The sequence below is a fragment of the Coregonus clupeaformis genome, unplaced genomic scaffold (genome assembly GCF_020615455.1).
Source record: "Coregonus clupeaformis isolate EN_2021a unplaced genomic scaffold, ASM2061545v1 scaf1887, whole genome shotgun sequence".
Taxonomy (NCBI): Eukaryota; Metazoa; Chordata; class Actinopteri; order Salmoniformes; family Salmonidae; genus Coregonus; species Coregonus clupeaformis.
In genome coordinates this window covers 1-25,903 of record NW_025535341.1, presented here as the reverse complement: position 1 = coordinate 25,903, position 25,903 = coordinate 1, and the positions used below count along the sequence as shown (strand labels likewise).

General features: G+C 48.1%; 1 protein-coding gene across 1 annotated transcript in view; it reads left to right on the top strand.

Annotated features, from left to right (window-relative positions):
* Positions 1-23,825, top strand: part of LOC123487915 (protein RUFY3-like) — a 57,133-nt gene extending 33,308 nt beyond the window's left edge. The window contains exons 2-5 of the mRNA XM_045218896.1: positions 5,857-6,030; positions 12,889-13,006; positions 22,875-23,100; positions 23,659-23,825. Of these exons, the coding sequence (XP_045074831.1) occupies positions 5,857-6,030; positions 12,889-13,006; positions 22,875-23,100; positions 23,659-23,736 (596 nt within the window). The 3' untranslated portion in view covers positions 23,737-23,825. The remainder of the gene's footprint in view (positions 1-5,856; positions 6,031-12,888; positions 13,007-22,874; positions 23,101-23,658) is intronic.
* The last annotated feature ends 2,078 nt before the right edge of the window (positions 23,826-25,903 follow it).

Here is a 25,903-nt window from a genome sequence, read left to right as displayed (position 1 = left end):
CAGAGCTTCTCAGTCCTCCGACATAGAATTTGCAAAAGCAGTTAAGATAACATTTTAATTGAATGCAATATCATGACTTAATATCATGACTGGGTCATTTTTATTGAATCATGATTACCTATTTTTTATTTTCTTACACCAAATACAAACATACATGTACAAACAACAACTTAGACGCACCCATCCAACGACTACATCTCCTCTGCCCAGACCCCCATGCTCACCCATCCAACGACTACATCTCCTCTGCCCAGACCCACATGCTCACACCATCCAACGACTACATCTCCTCTGCCCAGACCCCCATGCTCACACCATCCAACGACTACATCTCCTCTGCCCAGACCCACATGCTCACACCATCCAACGACTACATCTCCTCTGCCCAGACCCCCATGCTCACACCATCCAACGACTACATCTCCTCTGCCCAGACCCCCATGCTCACCCATCCAACGACTACATCTCCTCTGCCCAGACCCCCATGCTCACACCATCCAACGACTACATCTCCTCTGCCCAGACCCCCATGCTCACCCATCCAACGACTACATCTCCTCTGCCCAGACCCCCCATGCTCACACCATCCAACGACTACATCTCCTCTGCCCAGACCCCCATGCTCACACCATCCAACGACTACATCTCCTCTGCCCAGACCCACATGCTCACACCATCCAACGACTACATCTCCTCTGCCCAGACCCCCATGCTCACACCATCCAAAGACTACATCTCCTCTGCCCAGACCCCCCATGCTCACACCATCCAACGACTACATCTCCTCTGCCCAGACCCACATGCTCACACCATCCAACGACTACATCTCCTCTGCCCAGACCCCCATGCTCACACCATCCAACGACTACATCTCCTCTGCCCAGACCCACATGCTCACACCATCCAACGACTACATCTCCTCTGCCCAGACCCCCATGCTCACACCATCCAACGACTACATCTCCTCTGCCCAGACCCACATGCTCACACCATCCAACGACTACATCTCCTCTGCCCAGACCCACATGCTCACACCATCCAACGACTACATCTCCTCTGCCCAGACCCACATGCTCACACCATCCAACGACTACATCTCCTCTGCCCAGACCCACATGCTCACACCATCCAACGACTACATCTCCTCTGCCCAGACCCACATGCTCACACCATCCAACGACTACATCTCCTCTGCCCAGACCCACATGCTCACACCATCCAACGACTACATCTCCTCTGCCCAGACCCACATGCTCACACCATCCCTAGCGCCTGCATTATTGTTTACCACATGGCCTGAAACTGCACCATTTTGTTTCTTTCCCTAGCCTTTAATATTTCAATAATAAATCATTTGATTTTTCCATTGTGTTAATGATGGCAGATTGATTGATTTCCAGGTTTTTAATATACGTTTTTTCAAGATGAGTGATGAGAAGAGACATGACTCTGCCGTTGTGCTGTAGAATTTGTGAATTTTGTCTCTTGTATAATAAATTCTATACATTATTTATACTGCATTAAGAAATCCTCTTTTTGTTGCTGCCTTAAAGGGTAACTCTCAAACCCAGCCTTTTCCCCTTCAATTAAAAAACTAAATGCATTCTGGTGAGAAGTTGTGGGTGGGGAGAATTGCTCATAAATATTCATTTTGGGGGGTGGGTAAACGTTGTTGTACCTGATCCCAACACTTCCTCACTAAAGCATACTGATCAGAAGTCCACTGGCACGCTCTGATAATACAATTGTGCATCGCAAGCAAATGTGTCCCTGGACAGTTAGCTCAGTGTTAAGGTGCAGAGTTCCTGTCCCTGGACAGTTAGCTCAGTGTTAAGGTGCAGAGTTCCTGTCCCTGGACAGTTAGCTCAGTGTTAAGGTGCAGAGTTCCTGTCCCTGGACAGTTAGCTCAGTGTTAAGGTGCAGAGTTCCTGTCCCTGGACAGTTAGCTCAGTGTTAAGGTGCAGAGTTCCTGTCCCTGGACAGTTAGCTCAGTGTTAAGGTGCAGAGGTCCTGTCCCTGGACAGTTAGCTCAGTGTTAAGGTGCAGAGTTCCTGTCCCTGGACAGTTAGCTCAGTGTTAAGGTGCAGAGTTCCTGTCCCTGGACAGTTAGCTCAGTGTTAAGGTGCAGAGTTCCTGTCCCTGGACAGTTAGCTCAGTGTTAAGGTGCAGAGTTCCTGTCCCTGGACAGTTAGCTCAGTGTTAAGGTGCAGAGTTCCTGTCCCTGGACAGTTAGCTCAGTGTTAAGGTGCAGAGTTCCTGACATTGCCACTTGCAGTGTAAATTCTAATCCCACATGGGGCACCAAAAAATTATTTGAATTGTGAACTCACATTTATTGGGGTATTTTGTTTGGAAGAAAAGTGAAATCATCACCTTGAAAATTAAGATTAGGGGCTAAATTCAATCCAACCCACATTGCAGTATTTACACAGTGGCTCTTTTTCCAATGCTCAAATCAACTCACAGATTTGGTTTTGTTCAAGAAAGTCTTAACATTGATGAGGCCTACGTCCATGTTTACTTTCCTTGCACATCTTCATCCTCCCAAACCTGGTCTTTCATCCTCCCAAACCTGGTCTTTCATCCTCCCAAACCTGGTTCCTTCATCCTCCCAAACCTGGTCTTTCATCCTCCCAAACCTGGTGCCTTCATCCTCCCAAACCTGCAACTTCATCCTCCCAATTCATCCTCCCAAACCTGCAACTTCATCCTCCCAAACCTGCAACTTCATCCTCCCAAACCTGCTCCTTCATCCTCCCTAACCTTCACCTTCATCCTCCCTAACCTTCACTTTCATCCTCCCAAACCTCCACTTTCATCCTCTTAAACTTGCACCTTCATCCTCCCAAACCTGGTCTTTCATCCTCCCAAACCTGCAACTTCATCCTCCCAAACCTGCAACTTCATCCTCCCAAACCTGCAACTTCATCCTTCCAAACCTGCAACTTCATCCTCCCAAACCTGCAACTTCATCCTCCCAAACCTGCAACTTCATCCTCCCAAACCTGCTCCTTCATCCTCCCTAACCTTCACCTTCATCCTCCCAAACCTCCACCTTCATCCTCTTAAACTTGCACCTTCATCCTCCCAAACCTGGTCTTTCATCCTCCCAAACCTGGTCTTTCATCCTCCCAAACCTGGTGCCTTCATCCTCCCAAACCTGCAACTTCATCCTCCCAAACCTGCAACTTCATCCTCCCAAACCTGCAACTTCATCCTCCCAAACCTGCAACTTCATCCTCCCAAACCTGGTCTTTCATCCTCCCAAACCTGGTGCCTTCATCCTCCCAAACCTGCACCTTCATCCTCCCAAACCTGGTCTTTCATCCTCCCAAACCTTCACCTTCATCCTCCCAAACCTGCAACTTCATCCTCCCAAACCTGCAACTTCATCCTCCCAAACCTGCAACTTCATCCTCCCAAACCGTCTCCTTCATCCTCCCAAACCTGGTTCTTCATCCTCCCTAACCAGCCTCCAGTCCTCCTGGGCTCATTTCTCACCACCTTGGCACCTGGTCCCACTTCACTCCCTTCTGCTTGGCCTTAACCCTTCAATGTTTTAGATATAAGCAGTGTAGTGGTGGAGCTCTCACCATATTGCTCCCCAAGGGGAAGGGTTAGCCCCAAGGGGAAGGGTTAGCCCCAAGGGAAAGGGTTAGCCCCAAGGGGAAGGGTTAGCCCCAAGGGGAAGGGTTAGCCCCAAGGGAAAGGGTTAGCCCCAAGGGAAAGGGTTAGCCCCAAGGGGAAGGGTTAGCCCCAAGGGAAAGGGTTAGCCCCAAGGGGAAGGGTTAGCCCCAAGGGAAAGGGTTAGCCCCAAGGGGAAGGGTTAGCCCCAAGGGGAAGGGTTAGCCCCAAGGGGAAGGGTTAGCCCCAAGGGGAAGGGTTAGCCCCAAGGGAAAGGGTTAGCCCCAAGGGGAAGGGTTAGCCCCAAGGGGAAGGGTTAGCCCCAAGGGGAAGGGTTAGCCCCAAGGGAAAGGGTTAGCCCCAAGGGAAAGGGTTAGCCCCAAGGGAAAGGGTTAGCCCCAAGGGGAAGGGTTAGCCCCAAGGGAAAGGGTTAGCCCCAAGGGGAAGGGTTAGCCCCAAGGGAAAGGGTTAGCCCCAAGGGGAAGGGTTAGCCCCAAGGGGAAAGGGTTAGCCCCAAGGGAAAGGGTTAGCCCCAAGGGGAAGGGTTAGCCCCAAGGGGGAAGGGTTAGCCCCAAGGGAAAGGGTTAGCCCCAAGGGGAAGGGTTAGCCCCAAGGGAAAGGGTTAGCCCCAAGGGAAAGGGTTAGCCCCAAGGGAAAGGGTTAGCCCCAAGGGAAAGGGTTAGCCCCAAGGGAAAGGGTTAGCCCCAAGGGAAAGGGTTAGCCCCAAGGGAAAGGGTTAGCCCCAGGGAAAGGGTTAGCCCCAAGGGAAAGGGTTAGCCCCAAGGGAAAGGGTTAGCCCCAAGGGGAAGGGTTAGCCCCAAGGGAAAGGGTTAGCCCCAAGGGAAAGGGTTAGCCCCAAGGGAAAGGGTTAGCCCCAAGGGAAAGGGTTAGCCCCAAGGGAAAGGGTTAGCCCCAAGGGAAAGGGTTAGCCCCAAGGGAAAGGGTTAGCCCCAAGGGGAAGGGAGCGAATTTCTAATCGGTTGTGTGTCTCCCTGCTTTGCAGTCATCTCAAAGCCTTTTGCCACCCTGGCATGGCCATCCATTCAACTTACCCACCCTGGCTGGCTGTGTGACCATCCAATCTACAGCATGTATTGGCCTGTGCCTCAACACCTCAGCATGACTGCTGCACCTACCATTTTGCCACCATCAGACTCTTTCTCTTTTGCTTCCTCTCTCTCTCTCTCTCTCTCTCTCTCTCTCTCTCTCTCTCTCTCTCTCTCTCTCCATTCTGGGTGGTTGATAATCCAGGAACCTGTTCTGTTGCTTCATTCTCTTTGCTTCCTGGTTTCCTGGCCAATACCCTGCTGCTGCTATGCCTGTTGGATAGAGCCCACTGCTCTGTGCCAGTTTCACCTCCCTGCCGCTCCACAAAGCTGTGAAACCTCTTCCATTCACTGGCTCTGGAAAAATGCACAATAACTTTTCTGTTCATAGGATTTGTAAATAGTTTACAGGTGTGCTGCTCTGCAGTTATCCTATCCTATAGCCCACTGAACAAAAATATCAACGCAACATGTTAAGTGTTGGTCCCATGTTTCATGAGCTGAAATAAGATCCCAGGAATGTTCCATACGAACAGAAATCTTAACTGCTGTTTCAGGGTCTTGTTCAGCTAGCTGCTTTCACTTGACTGCTTCCTTTATTCCACTTTGTTCCGCCTGTACCGAAAGGTCTTCACTCATATTTCAATTACGTATATTGTAGTTGCTTGATATTTGTGGTGTCATCCAGTAGGCTATCTCTCGAGGGACCATGTCACCGCCCTGAAGACCGTCTGGTTAGTGGTTATGAGGTCCGGGTGGAATGTGAAGAGGTGGATGTTTTACAGTCAGTTTAGTCGCTGACCTTCCTTGATGTCTCGCTATTATAAGACATGAATGCAAATAACAGTCATGTGACTTGCTAAAGCAAGAACCAGTCCCTCCAGGATGTCACAGATTTTTTTAAAAAATTTGCAGGCAAAAATGCTTGATTTTGGTTCTACAATTCGGACATTTTGCATGGCAATATGCAATGATTTTGTCCAATTTGTTGCGAAAAATGCGCTGACGAGGGAAAAGGTTTGTCGCTACATCCTCTATGTCTGTTGGGAGATATCCTTCCTCTCTCGGTTCTCAGTTTTGATTTGCTGCTGCCTTCAGCTAGTGTTGCTGCCATTGTGACTGTATTGTACCAGGGTTGGTTTGTTGACGTTTCTTCTTTCTCTTTCCCTCTCTCCTCCATCTCCAGATACGAAGGACCCTATAGCCATCGAGCGGTTGAACCTGATGAACATGGCTAAGCTGAGCATCAAGGGCCTGATTGAGTCGGCCCTGAACCTGGGCCGAACCCTGGACTCCGACTACGCTCCGCTGCAGCAGTTCTTCGTGGTCATGGAGCACTGCCTCAAACACGGACTCAAAAGTACGGAGACGTGCGACATCCCCTACCTACCTATGTTATTGTTTGTTCTTGCCTGGTCCCAGATCTGTTTGTGCGGTCTTGCCAACGCCTATGGTCATTGTTTCACCAAACGTGGTCTTGCCAACACCTATGGTCATTGTTTCACCAAACGTGACATTGACCATAGGAGTTGGTTGGCAAAACAGATCTGGGACATGTCTGTACTAGATGTAGGCTTGTTTCTCTGGTGTAACAAGAATCACTAGTCACATCCCTTCTAATAATGATTTGAGAACCGTGCTCCCAAATTATTACAAACACATCGACTGTCGTAACTCGCAGAAATTCTACTCTTTACCACTTCTACACGCCTTTTTGGACACGGGGTATAAGGCCCTCTCCCGTCCTCCTTTCGGCATATCCGACCATGACTCCATCTTGCTTCTCCCCGCCTACAAACAAAGACTCAAGAGGGAAGTGCCGGTGGTCAGCGTTGGTCTGTACAGCGTTGGTCCGTCAGCGTTGGTATACAGCGTTGGTCCGTACAGCGTTGGTCCGTACAGCGTTGGTCCGTACAGCGTTGGTCCGTACAGCGTTAGTCCGTACAGCGTTGGTCCGTTACAGCGTTGGTCCGTTACAAGCGTTAGTCCGTGCAAGCGTTGGTCCGTACAGCGTTGGTCCGCATAGCGGGTCCGCATAGCGTTAGTCCGTGATAGCGTTGGTCCGATAGCGTTGGTCCGTACAGCGTTGGTCCGTACAGCGTTGGTCCGTATAGCGTAACGTATAGCCGTTGCATAGCGTTGGTCCATTACAGCGTTGGTCCATTACAGCGTTGGTCCGTACAGCGTTGGTCCGTGCAAGCGTTGGTCCGTACAAGCGTTGGTCCGTTACAGCGTTAGTCCGTACTAGCGTTGGTCCGCATAGCGTTGGTCCGTACAGCGTTAGTCCGTTACAAGCGTTGGTCCGTGCATAGCGTTGGTCCGTTACAGCGTTGGTCCGTGCAGCGTTAGTCCGTACAGCGTTGGTCCGTCATAGCGTTAGTCCGTCACAGCGTTGGTCCGTCATAGCGTTAGTCCGTGCATAGCGTTGGTCCGCATAGCGTTGGTCCGTACAGCGTTGGTCCGTACAGCGTTGGTCCGTACAGCGTTGGTCCGTACAGCGTTGGTCCGTATAGCGTTAGTCCGTATAGCGTTAGTCCGTTACAGCGTTAGTCCGTACTAGCGTTAGTCCGTACAGCGTTGGTCCGTACAGCGTTAGTCCGTACAGCGTTGGTCCGTTACAGCGTTGGTCCGTACAGCGTTGGTCTGTACAGCGTTGGTCCGTACAGCGTTAGTCCGTACAGCGTTGGTCTGTACAGCGTTGGTCTGTACAGCGTTGGTCCGTACAGCGTTGGTCCGTACAGCGTTGGTCCGTACAGCGTTGGTCCGTACAGCGTTGGTCTTGTGACGTCACGAGAGGCTACACAGCTTTCAGCGGGATTGCTCAAGTAGTGCAAGGAGACAAGGTTCAAACAAAACAAGGATTTTATTATAGGTCTTGGGAAATTAACGAAAATATAACAAAATTCTGTTCTCTTGTGGCTCTTTACGGGTTAACAGTTCAGGGATGTCTCTTCCACATCCAAAATCATAATTCTCACTCGCTCAGATAACTTTTCCCCAGCCTTACTGTAGTCCACGTTGCAGCTAGTGGCCAACCCAGCAAAAAGTCCTTCCAAATGTCTCTCACGTATTTCCACAGGTGCATATATCCAAAGGTGAGTATTTCCCAAAGGTAAGTATCTCCAAATCCTTATATTCCTCATGGAAGTGGACGTGCAGCACTCTTGTCCTCCAGAGAGCCCAGGTTGGAGACCGTGTCTCTTCACCCCCACACACTCCCCTCAGTGTGTCTCTTCCCTTCCCAAACCTTCAGCTCATCAGCTCCTCATTTGTTTCAGCTGCGTGGGAAGATTGGCCATAGAGGGGGTGGAGTTCCCGACCATACCAGCAGATGGAGCCATAGCTGTCTGGGTTTGCAGCCACCTCAGGGGATGTAACGTCCCTCCAGGACACAGCCTCTCGTGACATCACACATCCCCCTCCTCGGGACCGACGTCCTCGTCGGGTAAAGGCAGCGAAGAAGGCATCACGCCGGGAGAGGGCGTCCGCATTGCCGTGGTGCTTGCCAGCCTGCTCTCTCTTCAACTCCTCCACCTCTAGGACCAGGGACTCAGCCTCCTGTTGTCTCTCCTTGAGTTTCTTACTGAACGCATCAGCCTTGGTTTTAGCAGAGTTTAGCTTCTGTTGAGCAGCTTTCAGTTCCTTCTCTCTCTCTGCCTCCGCATTCTTCATCTTGTTCTCCAACACCTTGTACTTCTCCTCTGCCTTCTTCTGGACCTCCTTACTACTGCGCAGGGTCTCCTCACACTCCTCGATGGTCCTGCGCAGCCTCTCCAGCTCCTCCTGTTGCTTATGGAAGGAGCTCTGTTGGAGTTTAGCCTGGAGGATATCTAACTCTTCTGTCTTCATGTCTAACTGTTGCTTTAACAAACGATACCTCTCAGCGGTCCCCTTCAGACCAGACAGTTCTTTGTCCAGATTCTGTAGCTCCGTCTCTGTGTCGGTCTGGGCACCTGCCATCCCTATCAGAGCCCGGGCGGGAGTGAGTAACTCGGAGGATTGCACCGGAGCCTTCCCAGGATGAGTCTTGCCTCTCCGTTTCCGAGGTACTCGGGTTATCCTCTCCTGAGACTCTCTCCAGAGTGGGTAAAGGCTGGGCAGTCTCGTCCAATTAGGACAGGGACGGGGAGGGAATCAACCACCCCCGCCGTCGTGTGTATGGTTCCCCGTGTGCTGGTCATTGTAAGTTCAGTAATGGGGTATTCTCTGGTGTCCCCATGGACACAGGAAACTGGGAGGACTTTCCCCGGGGTCAGACACGTTGGGCCCACCAAATCCTTACGCACCAGGGTGGCCCGGCTACCAGAATCCAGTAAGGCCTCCACATCATGGTGATTCACAGTTACCGGGCAGGTGGGGGGGTCGATCTGGGCCGCCATCTACGACTCCCAAGAGCGAGGCAAAACGGTGTGTGGGTGCTGAGCTGGAGGACTCCGCAGTGGGCATAGGTTCATCGGCTGGTTTCCCACACTGCCAGGAGATATGTCCAATCTCCCCACACCGGTAACACTGTCGAGTTTCCCCCTCCTGGTGTACTCTTCTTGGACCCGCCTGGTTTCTGGCTCCCCCTGGAGCCGGGATAAGTCCTGACGTGGCTGGGTTCGAGACCTTGGGGTCCTTTGGACGGGTTCTTCCCATTTGTGGTGGGGGCCGCACTCCTGGGGTCTTTTCGGGAAGCATTCAGCATCTCCGCTGTGGCCTGGTACTTTTCCACAGCTTCCACGGTCAGATCAGCCGTGGTCAAGGCCTGTTGACTGATGAACCGTTTTGCCTCATAAGGCAGGGCGCGTAGGTAACGATCCACCACAACGGCCTCCACCACCGCCGCTGCTGTATTCCTCTGCGGATCCAGCCATTTCCTTGCGATTCGGACAAGTTCATGCATCTGCGCCCGAGGAGGTTGGTCTGGTTGGAAGGTCCAGCTGTGAAAGCGCTGGGCCATACCAAACTTTGTGAGTCCATATCTGCTGAGGATCTCAGACTTCAGGGCATCATAGTCAGTAACCTGGTCAGGGCCCAGGTCCCGGACAGCATTCAGCGATTCCCCCGGTTAGAAAGGGGGCTAACAGACCAACCCACTGTTGCTTGGGCCAGGCTTCCCTAGTGGCCGTGGCCTCAAATGCATGCAGGTATGCCTCAATGTCATCGGTAGCTCCCATCTTAGATATAAAGTCACTTGCCTTTATTGGGCGGGTATTTTGGACCACCCTCTGTCTCTGCAACTGCAATTCCTCTGCCTTCAGAAGGTTGGCTTTCTTTTGCTCCTCCAAGAGAGCCACGTTTGCTTGCATCTGGGCGTGCTGGCCAGCAACAAGGGCTTTCAATATGTCCTCCATTTCAGTCGGCGGGGAGCCTACGGCCAACTTGGAAAACTGGGTGATCAAACCTTCGGTATCCTCCTCTGACATGCACTATTAACGCTTGAGCGTGCCTGTATTCTCCACCATCTGTGACGTCACGAGAGGCTACACAGCTTTCAGCGGGATTGCTCAAGTAGTGCAAGGAGACAAGGTTCAAACAAAACAAGGATTTTATTATAGGTCTTGGGAAATTAACGAAAATATAACAAAATTCTGTTCTCTTGTGGCTCTTTACGGGTTAACAGTTCAGGGATGTCTCTTCCACATCCAAAATCATAATTCTCACTCGCTCAGATAACTTTTCCCCAGCCTTACTGTAGTCCACGTTGCAGCTAGTGGCCAACCCAGCAAAAAGTCCTTCCAAATGTCTCTCACGTATTTCCACAGGTGCATATATCCAAAGGTGAGTATTTCCCAAAGGTAAGTATCTCCAAATCCTTATATTCCTCATGGAAGTGGACGTGCAGCACTCTTGTCCTCCAGAGAGCCCAGGTTGGAGACCGTGTCTCTTCACCCCCCACACACTCCCTCAGTGTGTCTCTTCCCTTCCCAAACCTTCAGCTCATCAGCTCCTCATTTGTTTCAGCTGCGTGGGAAGATTGGCCATAGAGGGGTGGAGTTCCCGACCATACCAGCAGATGGAGCCATAGCTGTCTGGGTTTGCAGCCACCTCAGGGGGATGTAACGTCCCTCCAGGACACAGCCTCTCGTGACATCACAGTCTGTACAGCGTTGGTCCGTACAGCGTTGGTCCGTACAGCGTTGGTCCGTACAGCGTTGGTCTGTACAGCGTTGGTCCGTTACAGCGTTGGTCCATTACAGCGTTGGTCCGTTACAGCGTTAGTCCGATACAGCGTTGGTCCGTATAGCGTTGGTCTGTACAGCGTTGGTCCGCATAGCGTTGGTCCGTACAGCGTTGGTCTGTACAGCGTTGGTCTGTACAGCGTTGGTCTGTACAGCGTTGGTCCGTACAGCGTTGGTCTGTACAGCGTTGGTCCGTTACAGCGTTGGTCTGTACAGCGTTGGTCCGTAGCGCGTTGGTCTGTACAGCGTTGGTCCGTGCAAGCGTTGGTCTGTACAGCGTTGGTCTGTACAGCGTTGGTCCGTATAGCGTTGGTCCGTACAGCGTTGGTCCGTACAGCGTTGGTCCGTACAGCGTTGGTCCGTACAGCGTTGGTCCGTACAGCGTTAGTCCGTACAGCGTTGGTCCGTACAGCGTTGGTCCGTTATAGCGTTGGTCCGTACAGCGTTAGTCCGTGCATAGCGTTAGTCCGTACAGCGTTGGTCCGTACAGCGTTGGTCCGTACAGCGTTGGTCCGTACAGCGTTGGTCCGTACAGCGTTGGTCCGTACAGCGTTGGTCCGTACAGCGTTGGTCCGTACAAGCGTTGGTCCGTTAGCGTTGGTCCGTGTACAGCGTTGGTCCGTACAGCGTTAGTCCGTATAGCGTTGGTCCGTACAGCGTTAGTCCGTGCAAGCGTTAGTCCGTACAGCGTTAGTCCGTGCATAGCGTTGGTCCGCATAGCGTTGGTCCGTGCAGCGTTGGTCCGTACAGCGTTGGTCCTGCATAGCGTTGGTCCGTACAGCGTTGGTCCGTACAGCGTTGGTCCGTACAGCGTTGGTCCGTGCAAGCGTTAGTCCGTACAGCGTTAGTCCGTACAGCGTTGGTCCGTACAGCGTTAGTCATGCAGCGTTGGTCCGCATAGCGTTGGTCCGTGCATAGCGTTAGTCCGTACAGCGTTGGTCCGTGCAAGCGTTGGTCCGTACAGCGTTGGTCCGTACAAGCGTTAGTCCGTGCATAGCGTTAGTCCGTACAGCGTTAGTCCGTACAGCGTTAGTCCGTACAAGCGTTGGTCCGTACAGCGTTGGTCCGTACAGCGTTGGTCCGTACAGCGTTGGTCCGTCAGCGACAATCACAATTCAGGCTCCAAGACTGTTTTGATCACGTGGACTGAAATATGTTCCGGGTTGTCTCTGGAGATAACATCAATGAAGACGCCGACTCAGTCACCAGATTCATAAAACAATGCATAGATGACGTGATACCGATTTACTCCAGTAGTAGTAGTTGGCCTGATTACCAACAGCAACGAGACGGTCTACAGAGAGGAGGGAGGCACACTGACAGGTAAACAACCTCTCCCTCAACGTTGGCAAAACAAAGGAGCTGATTGTGGACTTCAGGAGGAATCAGGCTGGACACGAACCCCATCCTCATCAACGGGGCCTCCGTAGAGATGGTCTTCTAATTCCTCAGAGTAAACATCTCAGAGAAGCTGAACTGGTCTAACCACACGGACACCGTGGTGAAGAAGGCACGACAGAGACTCTTCAACCTCAGGAGGCTGATGAAATGTGGCCTGTCCCCGAGGGCCTCACAGTGTTCTACAGGAGCACCATCGAGAGCATACTGTCGTGCTGCATCACAGCCTGGTAGGCAGCTCCACCGCCGCGGACCGCATGGTGCTTCAGAGGGTGATGCGGCCAGCCGAATGCACCATTGGGTGCACACTGCCTGGCCTCCAGGACACCTACAGCACCCGGTGTCACAGGAAGGCCAAGAAGATCATCAAGGACCCCAGCCACCCAAACAATGCCCTGCTCTCCCCGCTTCCATCCCTCAGACGCGGGCAGTACAGGAGCATCATGGGAAAAACTGGAAGGACTGGCCAATAGCTTCTACCCCCAGTCCATCAGGCTGCTGAATAGCCACCACTAGTCAGCTACCCACAACCCCCTCCTACATTCAGGATGCTTAGAAGCAAAGTGCCCTGTTTAGCCCAGAGTTTTTCAGGATGATCTTAGCATTGGTGTTCTGTAGTATTCTTGGCCTAACGTTCCCTCTACCAAACCCCTCAGCCAAGAAGACGTTCCTGGGGCAGAACAAGTCTTTCTGGGGGGCCCTGGAGCTGGTGGAGAAGCTCACCCCGGAGGCTGGAGAGATCACGGCCAGCGTCAAAGACCTGCCAGGACTCAAGTAAGACCTTAGCCTGACTAACGTCATCCCTAATGTCCTCTTCCCATCCCTAATGTCCTCTTCCCATCTGAATAACACCATCTCTAATGTCCTCTTCCTGTCTGAATAACACCATCTCTAATGTCCTCTTCCCATCTGAATAACACCATCCCTAATGTCCTCTTCCCATCTGAATAACACCATCCCTAATGTCCTCTTCCCATCTGAATAACACCATCTCTAATGTCCTCTTCCCATCTGAATAACACCATCTCTAATGTCCTCTTCCCATCTGAATAACATCATCTATAATGTCCTCTTCCCATCTGAATAACACCATCTCTAATGTCCTCTTCCCGTCTGAATAACACCATCTCTAATGTCCTCTTCCCATCTGAATAACACCATCTCTAATGTCCTCTTCCCATCTGAATAACATCATCCCTAATGTCCTCTTCCCATCTGAATAACACCATTAATGTCCTCTTCCCATCTGAATAACATCATCCCTAATGTCCTCTTCCCATCTGAATAACACCATCCCTAATGTCCTCTTCCCATCTGAATAACACCATCCCTAATGTCATCTTCCCATCTGAATAACATCATCCCTAATGTCCTCTTCCCATCTGAATAACACCATCCCTAATGTCCTCTTCCCATCTGAATAACGCCATTAATGTCCTCTTCCCATCTGAATAACACCATTAATGTCCTCTTCCCATCTGAATAACACCATCCCTAATGTCATCTTCCCATCTGAATAACACCATTAATGTCCTCTTCCCATCTGAATAACACCATCTCTAATGTCCTCTTCCCATCTGAATAGCACCATCCCTAATGTCCTCTTCCCATCTGAATAACACCATCCCTAATGTCCTCTTCCCATCTGAATAACACCATCCCTAATGTCATCTTCCCATCTGAATAACACCATTAATGTCCTCTTCCCATCTGAATAACACCATCTCTAATGTCCTCTTCCCATCTGAATAGCACCATCCCTAATGTCCTCTTCCCATCTGAATAACACCATCCCTAATGTCATCTTCCCATCTGAATAACACCATTAATGTCCTCTTCCCATCTGAATAACACCATCTCTAATGTCCTCTTCCCATCTGAATAACACCATCCCTAATGTCCTCTTCCCATCTGAATAACACCATCCCTAATGTCCTCTTCCCATCCCTAATGTCCTCTTCCCATCTGAATAACACCATCCCTAATGTCCTCTTCCCATCCCTAATGTCCTCTTCCCATCCCTAATGTCCTCTTCCCATCCCTAATGTCCTCTTCCCATCTGAATAACACCATCTCTAATGTCCTCTTCCCATCTGAATAACACCATCTCTAATGTCCTCTTCCCATCTCTAATGTCCTCTTCCCATCCCTAATGTCCTCTTCCCATCCCTAATGTCCTCTTCCCATCTGAATAACACCATCTCTAATGTCCTCTTCCCATCTGAATAACACCATCTCTAATGTCCTCTTCCCATCTCTAATGTCCTCTTCCCATCCCTAATGTCCTCTTCCCATCTCTAATGTCCTCTTCCCATCCCTAATGTCCTCTTCCCATCTCTAATGTCCTCTTCCCATCCCTAATGTCCTCTTCCCATCCCTAATGTCCTCTTCCCATCCCTAATGTCCTCTTCCCATCTGAATAACACCATCTCTAATGTCCTCTTCCCATCTGAATAACACCATCTCTAATGTCCTCTTCCCATCCCTAATGTCCTCTTCCCATCTCTAATGTCCTCTTCCCATCCCTAATGTCCTCTTCCCATCCCTAATGTCCTCTTCCCATCCCTAATGTCCTCTTCCCATCTGAATAACACCATCTCTAATGTCCTCTTCCCATCCCTAATGTCCTCTTCCCATCTCTAATGTCCTCTTCCCATCCCTAATGTCCTCTTCCCATCCCTAATGTCCTCTTCCCATCCCTAATGTCCTCTTCCCATCCCTAATGTCCTCTTCCCATCCCTAATGTCCTCTTCCCATCTGAATAACACCATCTCTAATGTCCTCTTCCCATCCCTAATGTCCTCTTCCCATCCCTAATGTCCTCTTCCCATCCCTAATGTCCTCTTCCCATCCCTAATGTCCTCTTCCCATCCCTAATGTCCTCTTCCCATCTGAATAACACCATCTCTAATGTCCTCTTCCCATCTGAATAACACCATCTCTAATGTCCTCTTCCCATCTCTAATGTCCTCTTCCCATCCCTAATGTCCTCTTCCCATCTCTAATGTCCTCTTCCCATCCCTAATGTCCTCTTCCCATCTCTAATGTCCTCTTCCCATCCCTAATGTCCTCTTCCCATCTCTAATGTCCTCTTCCCATCTCTAATGTCCTCTTCCCATCCCTAATGTCCTTTTCCCATCTGAATAACACCATCTCTAATGTCCTCTTCCCATCTGAATAACACCATCTCTAATGTCCTCTTCCCATCTCTAATGTCCTCTTCCCATCCCTAATGTCCTCTTCCCATCTCTAATGTCCTCTTCCCATCCCTAATGTCCTCTTCCCATCTCTAATGTCCTCTTCCCATCCCTAATGTCCTCTTCCCATCTCTAATGTCCTCTTCCCATCCCTAATGTCCTCTTCCCATCCCTAATGTCCTCTTCCCATCCCTAATGTCCTCTTCCCATCTGAATAACACCATCTCTAATGTCCTCTTCCCATCCCTAATGTCCTCTTCCCATCCCTAATGTCCTCTTCCCATCCCTAATGTCCTCTTCCCATCTGAATAACACCATCTCTAATGTCCTCTTCCCATCTGAATAACACCATCTCTAATGTCCTCTTCCCATCCCTAATGTCCTCTTCCCATCTCTAATGTCCTCTTCCCATCCCTAATGTCCTCTTCCCCATCCCTAATGTCCTCTTCCCATCCCTAATGTCCTCTTCCCATCTGAATAACACCATCCCTAATGTCCTCTTCCCATCCCTAATGTCCTCTTCCCATCTCTAATGTCCTCTTCCCATCCCTAATGTCCTCTTCCCATCCCTAATGTCCTCTTCCCATCCCTAATGTCCTCTTCCCATCCCTAATGTCCTCTTCCCATCCCTAATGTCCTCTTCCCATCTGAATAACACCATCTCTAATGTCCTCTTCCCATCCCTAATGTCCTCTTCCCATCTCTAATGTCCTCTTCCCATCCCTAATGTCCTCTTCCCATCCCTAATGTCCTCTTCCCATCCCTAATGTCCTCTTCCCATCTGAATAACACCATCTCTAATGTCCTCTTCCCATCCCTAATGTCCTCTTCCCATCTCTAATGTCCTCTTCCCATCCCTAATGTCCTCTTCCCATCCCTAATGTCCTCTTCCCATCCCTAATGTCCTCTTCCCATCCCTAATGTCCTCTTCCCATCCCTAATGTCCTCTTCCCATCTGAATAACACCATCTCTAATGTCCTCTTCCCATCCCTAATGTCCTCTTCCCATCTCGAATGTCCTCTTCCCATCCCTAATGTCCTCTTCCCATCTCGAATGTCCTCTTCCCATCCCTAATGTCCTCTTCCCATCTCGAATGTCCTCTTCCCATCCCTAATGTCCTCTTCCCATCTCTAATGTCCTCTTCCCATCCCTAATGTCCTCTTCCCATCTCTAATGTCCTCTTCCCATCCCTAATGTCCTCTTCCCATCCCTAATGTCCTCTTCCCATCCCTAATGTCCTCTTCCCATCTCTAATGTCCTCTTCCCATCCCTAATGTCCTCTTCCCATCCCTAATGTCCTCTTCCCATCCCTAATGTCCTCTTCCCATCCCTAATGTCCTCTTCCCATCCCTAATGTCCTCTTCCCATCTGAATAACACCATCTCTAATGTCCTCTTCCCATCCCTAATGTCCTCTTCCCATCTCTAATGTCCTCTTCCCATCTCTAATGTCCTCTTCCCATCCCTAATGTCCTCTTCCCATCCCTAATGTCCTCTTCCCATCCCTAATGTCCTCTTCCCATCTGAATAACACCATCCCTAATGTCCTCTTCCCATCTCTAATGTCCTCTTCCCATCCCTAATGTCCTCTTCCCATCCCTAATGTCCTCTTCCCATCCCTAATGTCCTCTTCCATCCCTAATGTCCTCTTCCCATCTCTAATGTCCTCTTCCCATCTGAATAACACCATCTCTAATGTCCTCTTCCCATCCCTAATGTCCTCTTCCCATCCCTAATGTCCTCTTCCCATCTCTAATGTCCTCTTCCCATCCCTAATGTCCTCTTCCCATCCCTAATGTCCTCTTCCCATCCCTAATGTCCTCTTCCCATCCCTAATGTCCTCTTCCCATCCCTAATGTCCTCTTCCCATCCCTAATGTCCTCTTCCCATCCCTAATGTCCTCTTCCCATCCCTAATGTCCTCTTCCCATCCCTAATGTCCTCTTCCCATCCCTAATGTCCTCTTCCCATCTCTAATGTCCTCTTCCCATCCCTAATGTCCTCTTCCCATCCCTAATGTCCTCTTCCCATCCCTAATGTCCTCTTCCCATCCCTAATGTCCTCTTCCCATCCCTAATGTCCTCTTCCCCATCTGAATAACACCATCTCTAATGTCCTCTTCCCATCTCTAATGTCCTCTTCCCATCCCTAATGTCCTCTTCCCATCCCTAATGTCCTCTTCCCATCCCTAATGTCCTCTTCCCATCTGAATAACACCATCCCTAATGTCCTCTTCCCATCTCTAATGTCCTCTTCCCATCCCTAATGTCCTCTTCCCATCCCTAATGTCCTCTTCCCATCCCTAATGTCCTCTTCCCATCCCTAATGTCCTCTTCCCATCCCTAATGTCCTCTTCCCATCTCTAATGTCCTCTTCCCATCTCTAATGTCCTCTTCCCATCCCTAATGTCCTCTTCCCATCCCTAATGTCCTCTTCCCATCTCTAATGTCCTCTTCCCATCCCTAATGTCCTCTTCCCATCTCTAATGTCCTCTTCCCATCCCTAATGTCCTCTTCCCATCCCTAATGTCCTCTTCCCATCCCTAATGTCCTCTTCCCATCTCTAATGTCCTCTTCCCATCTCTAATGTCCTCTTCCCATCCCTAATGTCCTCTTCCCATCCCTAATGTCCTCTTCCCATCTCTAATGTCCTCTTCCCATCCCTAATGTCCTCTTCCCATCCCTAATGTCCTCTTCCCATCCCTAATGTCCTCTTCCCATCCCCTAATGTCCTCTTCCCATCTCTAATGTCCTCTTCCCATCTGAATAACACCATCTCTAATGTCCTCTTCCCATCCCTAATGTCCTCTTCCCATCCCTAATGTCCTCTTCCCATCCCTAATGTCCTCTTCCCAACATAAAGCGTCTTAACAGGGCGTTGGTTGGGCCACCACTGGCCAGAACAGCTTCAATGCTCCTTGGCATAGATTCTACAAGAGTCTGGAACTCTATTGGAGGGATGAGACACCATTCTTCCACCAGAAATTCCATCATTAGGTGTTTTGTTGATGGTGGTGGAAAACGCTGTCTCAGGTGTTCAATAGGGTTAAGATCTGGTGACACACACACGTTTGTGGTCCTCTGTAGCTCAGCTGGTAGAGCACGGCGCTTGTAACGCCAAGGTAGTGGGTTCGATCCCCGGGACCACCCATACACAAAAATGTATGCACGCATGACTGTAAGTCGCTTTGGATAAAAGCGTCTGCTAAATGGCATATTATTATTTTATTATTATTATTATTATTATTATTATTTGTTTTACTATCCTTGTGGGGACCAAATTTTCCCATTTTAAAATCCTATTTTACCTAACCCTAATTCTAACCCCTAAGCCTAAAATAGATGTTTTCCTTGTTTTACTATCCATGTGAGGACTTCTGGTTGTAAGCTAACATATAGAATTGTTTTAAGATGGTCATACCAAGGATCATTTAGCTATTTGATTTGGATGAAGCATTGAATTTGGCATTACTGCTATTAGCCAATAGAAATGCAATGAGTAACAAATTAATCTACATGGAACAACAGAAAGTCCCCCAAAATCTCAAGGAACGTTGTTCTGAAGTGTCTGTCCTATATCTGAGAGATATAAGATCAGGGAAACTTTTAAAATTTTTTATTTTAGGCACTAAACTATCTCCATATATACTTCCATTCATTTTTTAAAAACTAGTACCGGGACCTTCAGATGAGTCCTGTGACGCATGTGGGGGTCGTAGAGCCAAACGGAGAGTCTCATCTTTCAAGAGGCCAAACCGTTCAAACGCTACAGACGTTTTTTGTGAGAAGACCAATTTTCGGGACGTCTCATGGTCTGACAAACACCTCTGTAGCTCTGTCACCTTTCACAGCAGATGCGGAAGGGCGATATCGGCGGATTGAGACAGAATATATCTGTAGCTTAAACTGACAGATTCTGATGGGGATTCTATTATTCTGTTTATTGGGGGTTGCGGAAGTTGTAAGGTCATTAAACCCCCTGTGCTCCTTTTGAGACCCCTCTCTGAAAGTCACTGAGGTCTCTTCTAGCCATGGTAGCCAAAATAATGGGCAACCCTCCCAAAGCATGATGGGATGTTTTTTAAATGCTTAATTATCTCAGGAACCACACCTGTGTGGAAGCACCTGCTTTCAATATACTCTGTATCCCTCATTTACTCAAGTGTTTCCTTTATTTTGGCAGTTCCCTGTATATCTCTAAGTCTATTCATTGGATTGTTTGGCAGTTACCTGTATATCTCTAAGTCTATTCATTGGATTGTTTGGCAGTTACCTGGATGTCTCTAAGTCTATTCATTGGATTGTTTGGCAGTTACCTGGATGTCTCTAAGTCTATTCATTGGATTGTTTGGCAGTTACCTGGATGTCTCTAAGTCTATTCATTGGATTGTTTGGCAGTTCCCTGGATGTCTCTAAGTCTATTCATTGGATTGTTTGGCAGTTACCTGGATGTCTCTAAGTCTATTCATTGGATTGTTTGGCAGTTACCTGTAGATCTCTAAGTCTATTCATTGGATTGTTTGGCAGTTCCCTGGATGTCTCTAAGTCTATTCATTGGATTGTTTGGCAGTTACCTGGATGTCTCTAAGTCTATTCATTGGATTGTTTGGCAGTTACCTGGATGTCTCTAAGTCTATTCATTGGATTGTTTGGCAGTTCCCTGGATGTCTCTAAGTCTATTCATTGGATTGTTTGGCAGTTACCTGGATGTCTCTAAGTCTATTCATTGGATTGTTTGGCAGTTACCTGGATGTCTCTAAGTCTATTCATTGGATTGTTTGGCAGTTACCTGGATGTCTCTAAGTCTATTCATTGGATTGTTTGGCAGTTCCCTGTATGTCTCTAAGTCTATTCATTGGATTGTTTGAGCCCAGCATTAGGTGGAGTAACAATGGTAGACAGACTCACACTGTTCACTTGGTATCTGATTGGTGTAAACATGTCACACATTGTGTAGTTGATACATCATTGGCCTAACCCCCTGTTCATCAGTTGTTTATATGTGATTGGTGTAACCCCCTGTTCATCAGTTGAGTTGATATGTGATTGGTGTAACCCCCTGTTCATCAGTTGAGTTGATATGTGATTGGTGTAACCCCCTGTTCATCAGTTGAGTTGATATGTGATTGGTGTAACCCCCTGTTCATCAGTTGAGTTGATATGTGATTGGTGTAACCCCCTGTTCATCAGTTGTTTATATGTGATTGGTGTAACCCCCTGTTCATCAGTTGAGTTATGTGATTGGTGTAACCCCCTGTTCATCAGTTGAGTTATGTGATTGGTGTAACCCCCTGTTCATCAGTTGAGTTGATATGTGATTGGTGTAACCCCCTGTTCATCAGTTGAGTTGATATGTGATTGGCCTAACCCCCTGTTCATCAGTTGAGTTATGTGATTGGTGTAACCCCCTGTTCATCAGTTGAGTTATGTGATTGGTGTAACCCCCTGTTCATCAGTTGAGTTATGTGATTGGTGTAACCCCCTGTTCATCAGTTGAGTTATGTGATTGGTGTAACCCCCTGTTCATCAGTTGAGTTATGTGATTGGTGTAACCCCCTGTTCATCAGTTGAGTTGATATGTGATTGGTGTAACCCCCTGTTCATCAGTTGAGTTATGTGATTGGTGTAACCCCCTGTTCATCAGTTGAGTTATGTGATTGGTGTAACCCCCTGTTCATCAGTTGAGTTATGTGATTGGTGTAACCCCCTGTTCATCAGTTGAGTTATGTGATTGGTGTAACCCCCTGTTCATCAGTTGAGTTATGTGATTGGTGTAACCCCCTGTTCATCAGTTGAGTTATGTGATTGGTGTAACCCCCTGTTCATCAGTTGTTTATATGTGATTGGTGTAACCCCCTGTTCATCAGTTGTTTATATGTGATTGGTGTAACCCCCTGTTCATCAGTTGAGTTATGTGATTGGTGTAACCCCCTGTTCATCAGTTGAGTTATGTGATTGGTGTAACCCCCTGTTCATCAGTTGAGTTATGTGATTGGTGTAACCCCCTGTTCATCAGTTGAGTTATGTGATTGGTGTAACCCCCTGTTCATCAGTTGAGTTATGTGATTGGTGTAACCCCCTGTTCATCAGTTGAGTTATGTGATTGGTGTAACCCCCTGTTCATCAGTTGAGTTATGTGATTGGTGTAACCCCTGTTCATCAGTTGAGTTATGTGATTGGTGTAACCCCCTGTTCATCAGTTGAGTTATGTGATTGGTGTAACCCCCTGTTCATCAGTTGAGTTATGTGATTGGTGTAACCCCCTGTTCATCAGTTGAGTTATGTGATTGGTGTAACCCCCTGTTCATCAGTTGTTTATATGTGATTGGTGTAACCCCCCTGTTCATCAGTTGAGTTATGTGATTGGTGTAACCCCCTGTTCATCAGTTGAGTTATGTGATTGGTGTAACCCCTGTTCATCAGTTGAGTTATGTGATTGGTGTAACCCCCTGTTCATCAGTTGAGTTGATATGTGATTGGTGTAACCCCCTGTTCATCAGTTGAGTTGATATGTGATTGGTGTAACCCCCTGTTCATCAGTTGAGTTATGTGATTGGTGTAACCCCCTGTTCATCAGTTGAGTTATGTGATTGGTGTAACCCCTGTTCATCAGTTGAGTTATGTGATTGGTGTAACCCCCTGTTCATCAGTTGAGTTATGTGATTGGTGTAACCCCCTGTTCATCAGTTGTTTATATGTGATTGGTGTAACCCCCTGTTCATCAGTTGAGTTATGTGATTGGTGTAACCCCCTGTTCATCAGTTGAGTTATGTGATTGGTGTAACCCCCTATTCATCAGTTGAGTTATGTGATTGGTGTAACCCCCTGTTCATCAGTTGAGTTATGTGATTGGTGTAACCCCCTGTTCATCAGTTGAGTTATGTGATTGGTGTAACCCCCTGTTCATCAGTTGAGTTATGTGATTGGTGTAACCCCCTGTTCATCAGTTGAGTTATGTGATTGGTGTAACCCCCTGTTCATCAGTTGAGTTATGTGATTGGTGTAACCCCCTGTTCATCAGTTGTTTATATGTGATTGGTGTAACCCCCTGTTCATCAGTTGAGTTATGTGATTGGTGTAACCCCCTGTTCATCAGTTGAGTTATGTGATTGGTGTAACCCCCTGTTCATCAGTTGAGTTGATATGTGATTGGTGTAACCCCCTGTTCATCAGTTGAGTTGATATGTGATTGGTGTAACCCCCTGTTCATCAGTTGTTTATATGTGATTGGTGTAACCCCCTGTTCATCAGTTGAGTTATGTGATTGGTGTAACCCCCTGTTCATCAGTTGAGTTATGTGATTGGTGTAACCCCCTGTTCATCAGTTGAGTTGATATGTGATTGGTGTAACCCCCTGTTCATCAGTTGAGTTGATATGTGATTGGTGTAACCCCCTGTTCATCAGTTGAGTTGATATGTGATTGGTGTAACCCCCGTCCGTCACCAGAACTCCGTTAGGAAGAGGGCGGGCCTGGCTGCGATTGGCCCTGATGCAGAAGAAGCTGTCGGACTACATGAAGACCATCATCAACAGAAAGGACCTGCTCAGTGAGTTCTACGAGGCCAATGCGCTCATGATGGAGGAGGAAGGAGCCGTGATCGCCGGACTGCTGGTTGGGTTGAACGTCATCGATGCTAATCTCTGTATGAAGGGAGAAGACCTGGACTCACAGGTTAGTACCATAGAATATATATTTACAGTAGCCCCCAGAATGCATTTACAGTAGCCCCCAGTACGTATTTACAGTAGCCCCCAGTACGTATTTACAGTAGCCCCCAGTACGTATTTACAGTAGCCCCCAGTACGTATTTACAGTAGCCCCCAGTACGCATTTACAGTAGCCTCCAGTACATATTCAATATTATACAGTACCCATATACAGTACAGTTGAGCGTTTAACCAGCTGGTATTGTAAATAAAGTCTGTTTTCTGTCTGACACAATGTTTTCATTAGTGTAGCTCAGTGATTCTGTTATGTTCTTCAGATCAAGTCTCTGTCTGTTGTGATTCTGTTATGTTCTTCAGATCAAGTCTCTGTCTGTTGTGATTCTGTTATGTTCTTCAGATCAAGTCTCTGTCTGTTGTGATTCTGTTATGTTCTTCAGATCAAGTCTCTGTCTGTTGTGATTCTGTTATGTTCTTCAGATCAAGTCTCTGTCTGTTGTGATTCTGTTATGCTCTTCAGACCGGGAGTGGTCATACAAGTCCGTGTGTTGTATTTCCTGTGCAGGTCGGGGTGATAGATTTCTCCATGTATCTTAAGGATGGTCACAGCAGCAAGACAGCAGAAGGGTGCGTTCCTCCTTAATAACACTAGCCCCTCCACCTTAATAACACTAGCCCTCCACCTTAATAACACTAGCCCCTCACCTTAATAACACTAGCCCCTTAATAACACTAGCCCTCCACCTTAATAACACTAGCCCCTTAATAACACTAGCCCCTCACCTTAATAACACTAGCCGCTTAATAACACTAGCCCTCCACCTTAATAACACTAGCCCTCCACCTTAATAACACTAGCCCCTTAATAACACTAGCCCTCCACCTTAATAACACTAGCCCCTCACCTTAATAACACTAGCCCCTTAATAACACTAGCCCTCCACCTTAATAACACTAGCCCCTCACCTTAATAACACTAGCCCCTTAATAACACTAGCCCCTCCACCTTAATAACACTAGCCCCTCCACCTTAATAACACTAGCCCCTCACCTTAATAACACTAGCCCCTTAATAACACTAGCCCTCCACCTTAATAACACTAGCCCCTCACCTTAATAACACTAGCCCCTTAATAACACTAGCCCCTCCACCTTAATAACACTAGCCCTCCACCTTAATAACACTAGCCCTCCACCTTAATAACACTAGCCCCTTTTATTTATTTTTATTTTATTTCACCTTTATTTAACCAGGTAAACCAGTTGAGAACAAGTTCTCATTTACAACTGCGACCTGGCCAAGATAAAGCATAGCAGTGCGATAAAAACAACAACACAGAGTTACATATGGGGTAAAACAAAACAAAAATCAAAAAATACAACAGAAATACAATTAATATACAGTGTGCAAATTTAGCAAGTTATGGAGGTAAGGCAATAAAATAGGCTATAGTGCAAAATAATTACAATTTAGTATTAACACTGGAATGATGTGCAAGAGATGATGTGCAAATAGAGATACTGGGGTACAGATGAGCAAAATAAATAACAATATAGGGATGAGGTAGTTGGGCGGGCTAATTTCAGATGGGCTGTGTACAGGTGCAGTGATCGGTAAGGTGCTCTGACAACTGATGCCTAAAGTTAGTGAGGGAGATAAGCGTCTCCAGCTTCAGAGATTTTTGCAGTTTGTTCCAGTCATTGGCAGCAGAGAACTGGAAGGAATTGCGGCCAAAGGAGGTGTTGGCTTTGGGGATGACCAGTGAGATATACCCGCTGGCGAGCTCTGGGTGGGTGTTGCTATGGTGACCAATGAGCTAAGATAAGGCGAGGATTTGCCTAGCAGTGATTTATAGATGGCCTGGAGCCAGTGGGTTTGGCGACGAATATGTAGTGAGGACCAGCCAACAAGAGCGTACAGGTCACAGTGGTGGGTATTATATGGGGCTTTGGAGACAAAACGGATGGCACTGTGATAGACAACATCCAATTTGCTGAGTAGAGTGTTGGAGGCTATTTTGTAAATGACATCGCTCGAAGTCAAGGATCGGTAGGATAGTCAGTTTTACAAGGGCATGTTTGGCAGCATGAGTGAAGGAGGCTTTGTTGCGAAATAGGAAACCGATTCTAGATTTAACTTTGGATTGGAGATTCTTAATGTGAGTCTGGAAGGAGAGTTTACAGTCTAACCAGACACCTAGATATTTGTAGTTGTCCACGTACTCTAGGTCAGACCCGTCTAGAGTAGTGATTCTAGTCGGGTGGGCGGGTGCAAGCAGCGTTCGGTTGAAGAGCTGCATTTTGTTTTACTAGTGTTTAAGAGCAGTTGGAGGCTACTGAAGGAGTGTTGTATGGAATTGAAGCTCGTTTGGAGGTTTGTTAACACAGTGTCCAATGAAGGGCCAGATGTATACAAAATGGTGTCGTCTGCGTAGAGGTGGATCTGAGAGTCACCAGCAGCAAGAGCGACGTCATTGATATACACAGAGAAAAGAGTTGGCCCAAGAATTGAACCCTGTGGCACCCCCATAGAGACTGCCATAGGTCCAGACAACAGGCCCTCCGATTTGACACATTGAACTCTATCTGAGAAGTAGTTGGTGAACCAGGCGAGGCAGTCATTAGAGAAACCAAGGCTATTTAGTCTGCCAATAAGAATGCGGTGGTTGACAGAGTCGAAAGCCTTGGCCAGGTCAATGAAAACGGCTGCACAGTACTGTCTATTATCGATCGCGGTTATAATATCATTTAGGACCTTGAGCGTGGCTGAAGTGCACCCATGACCAGCTCGGAAACCGGATTGCATAGCA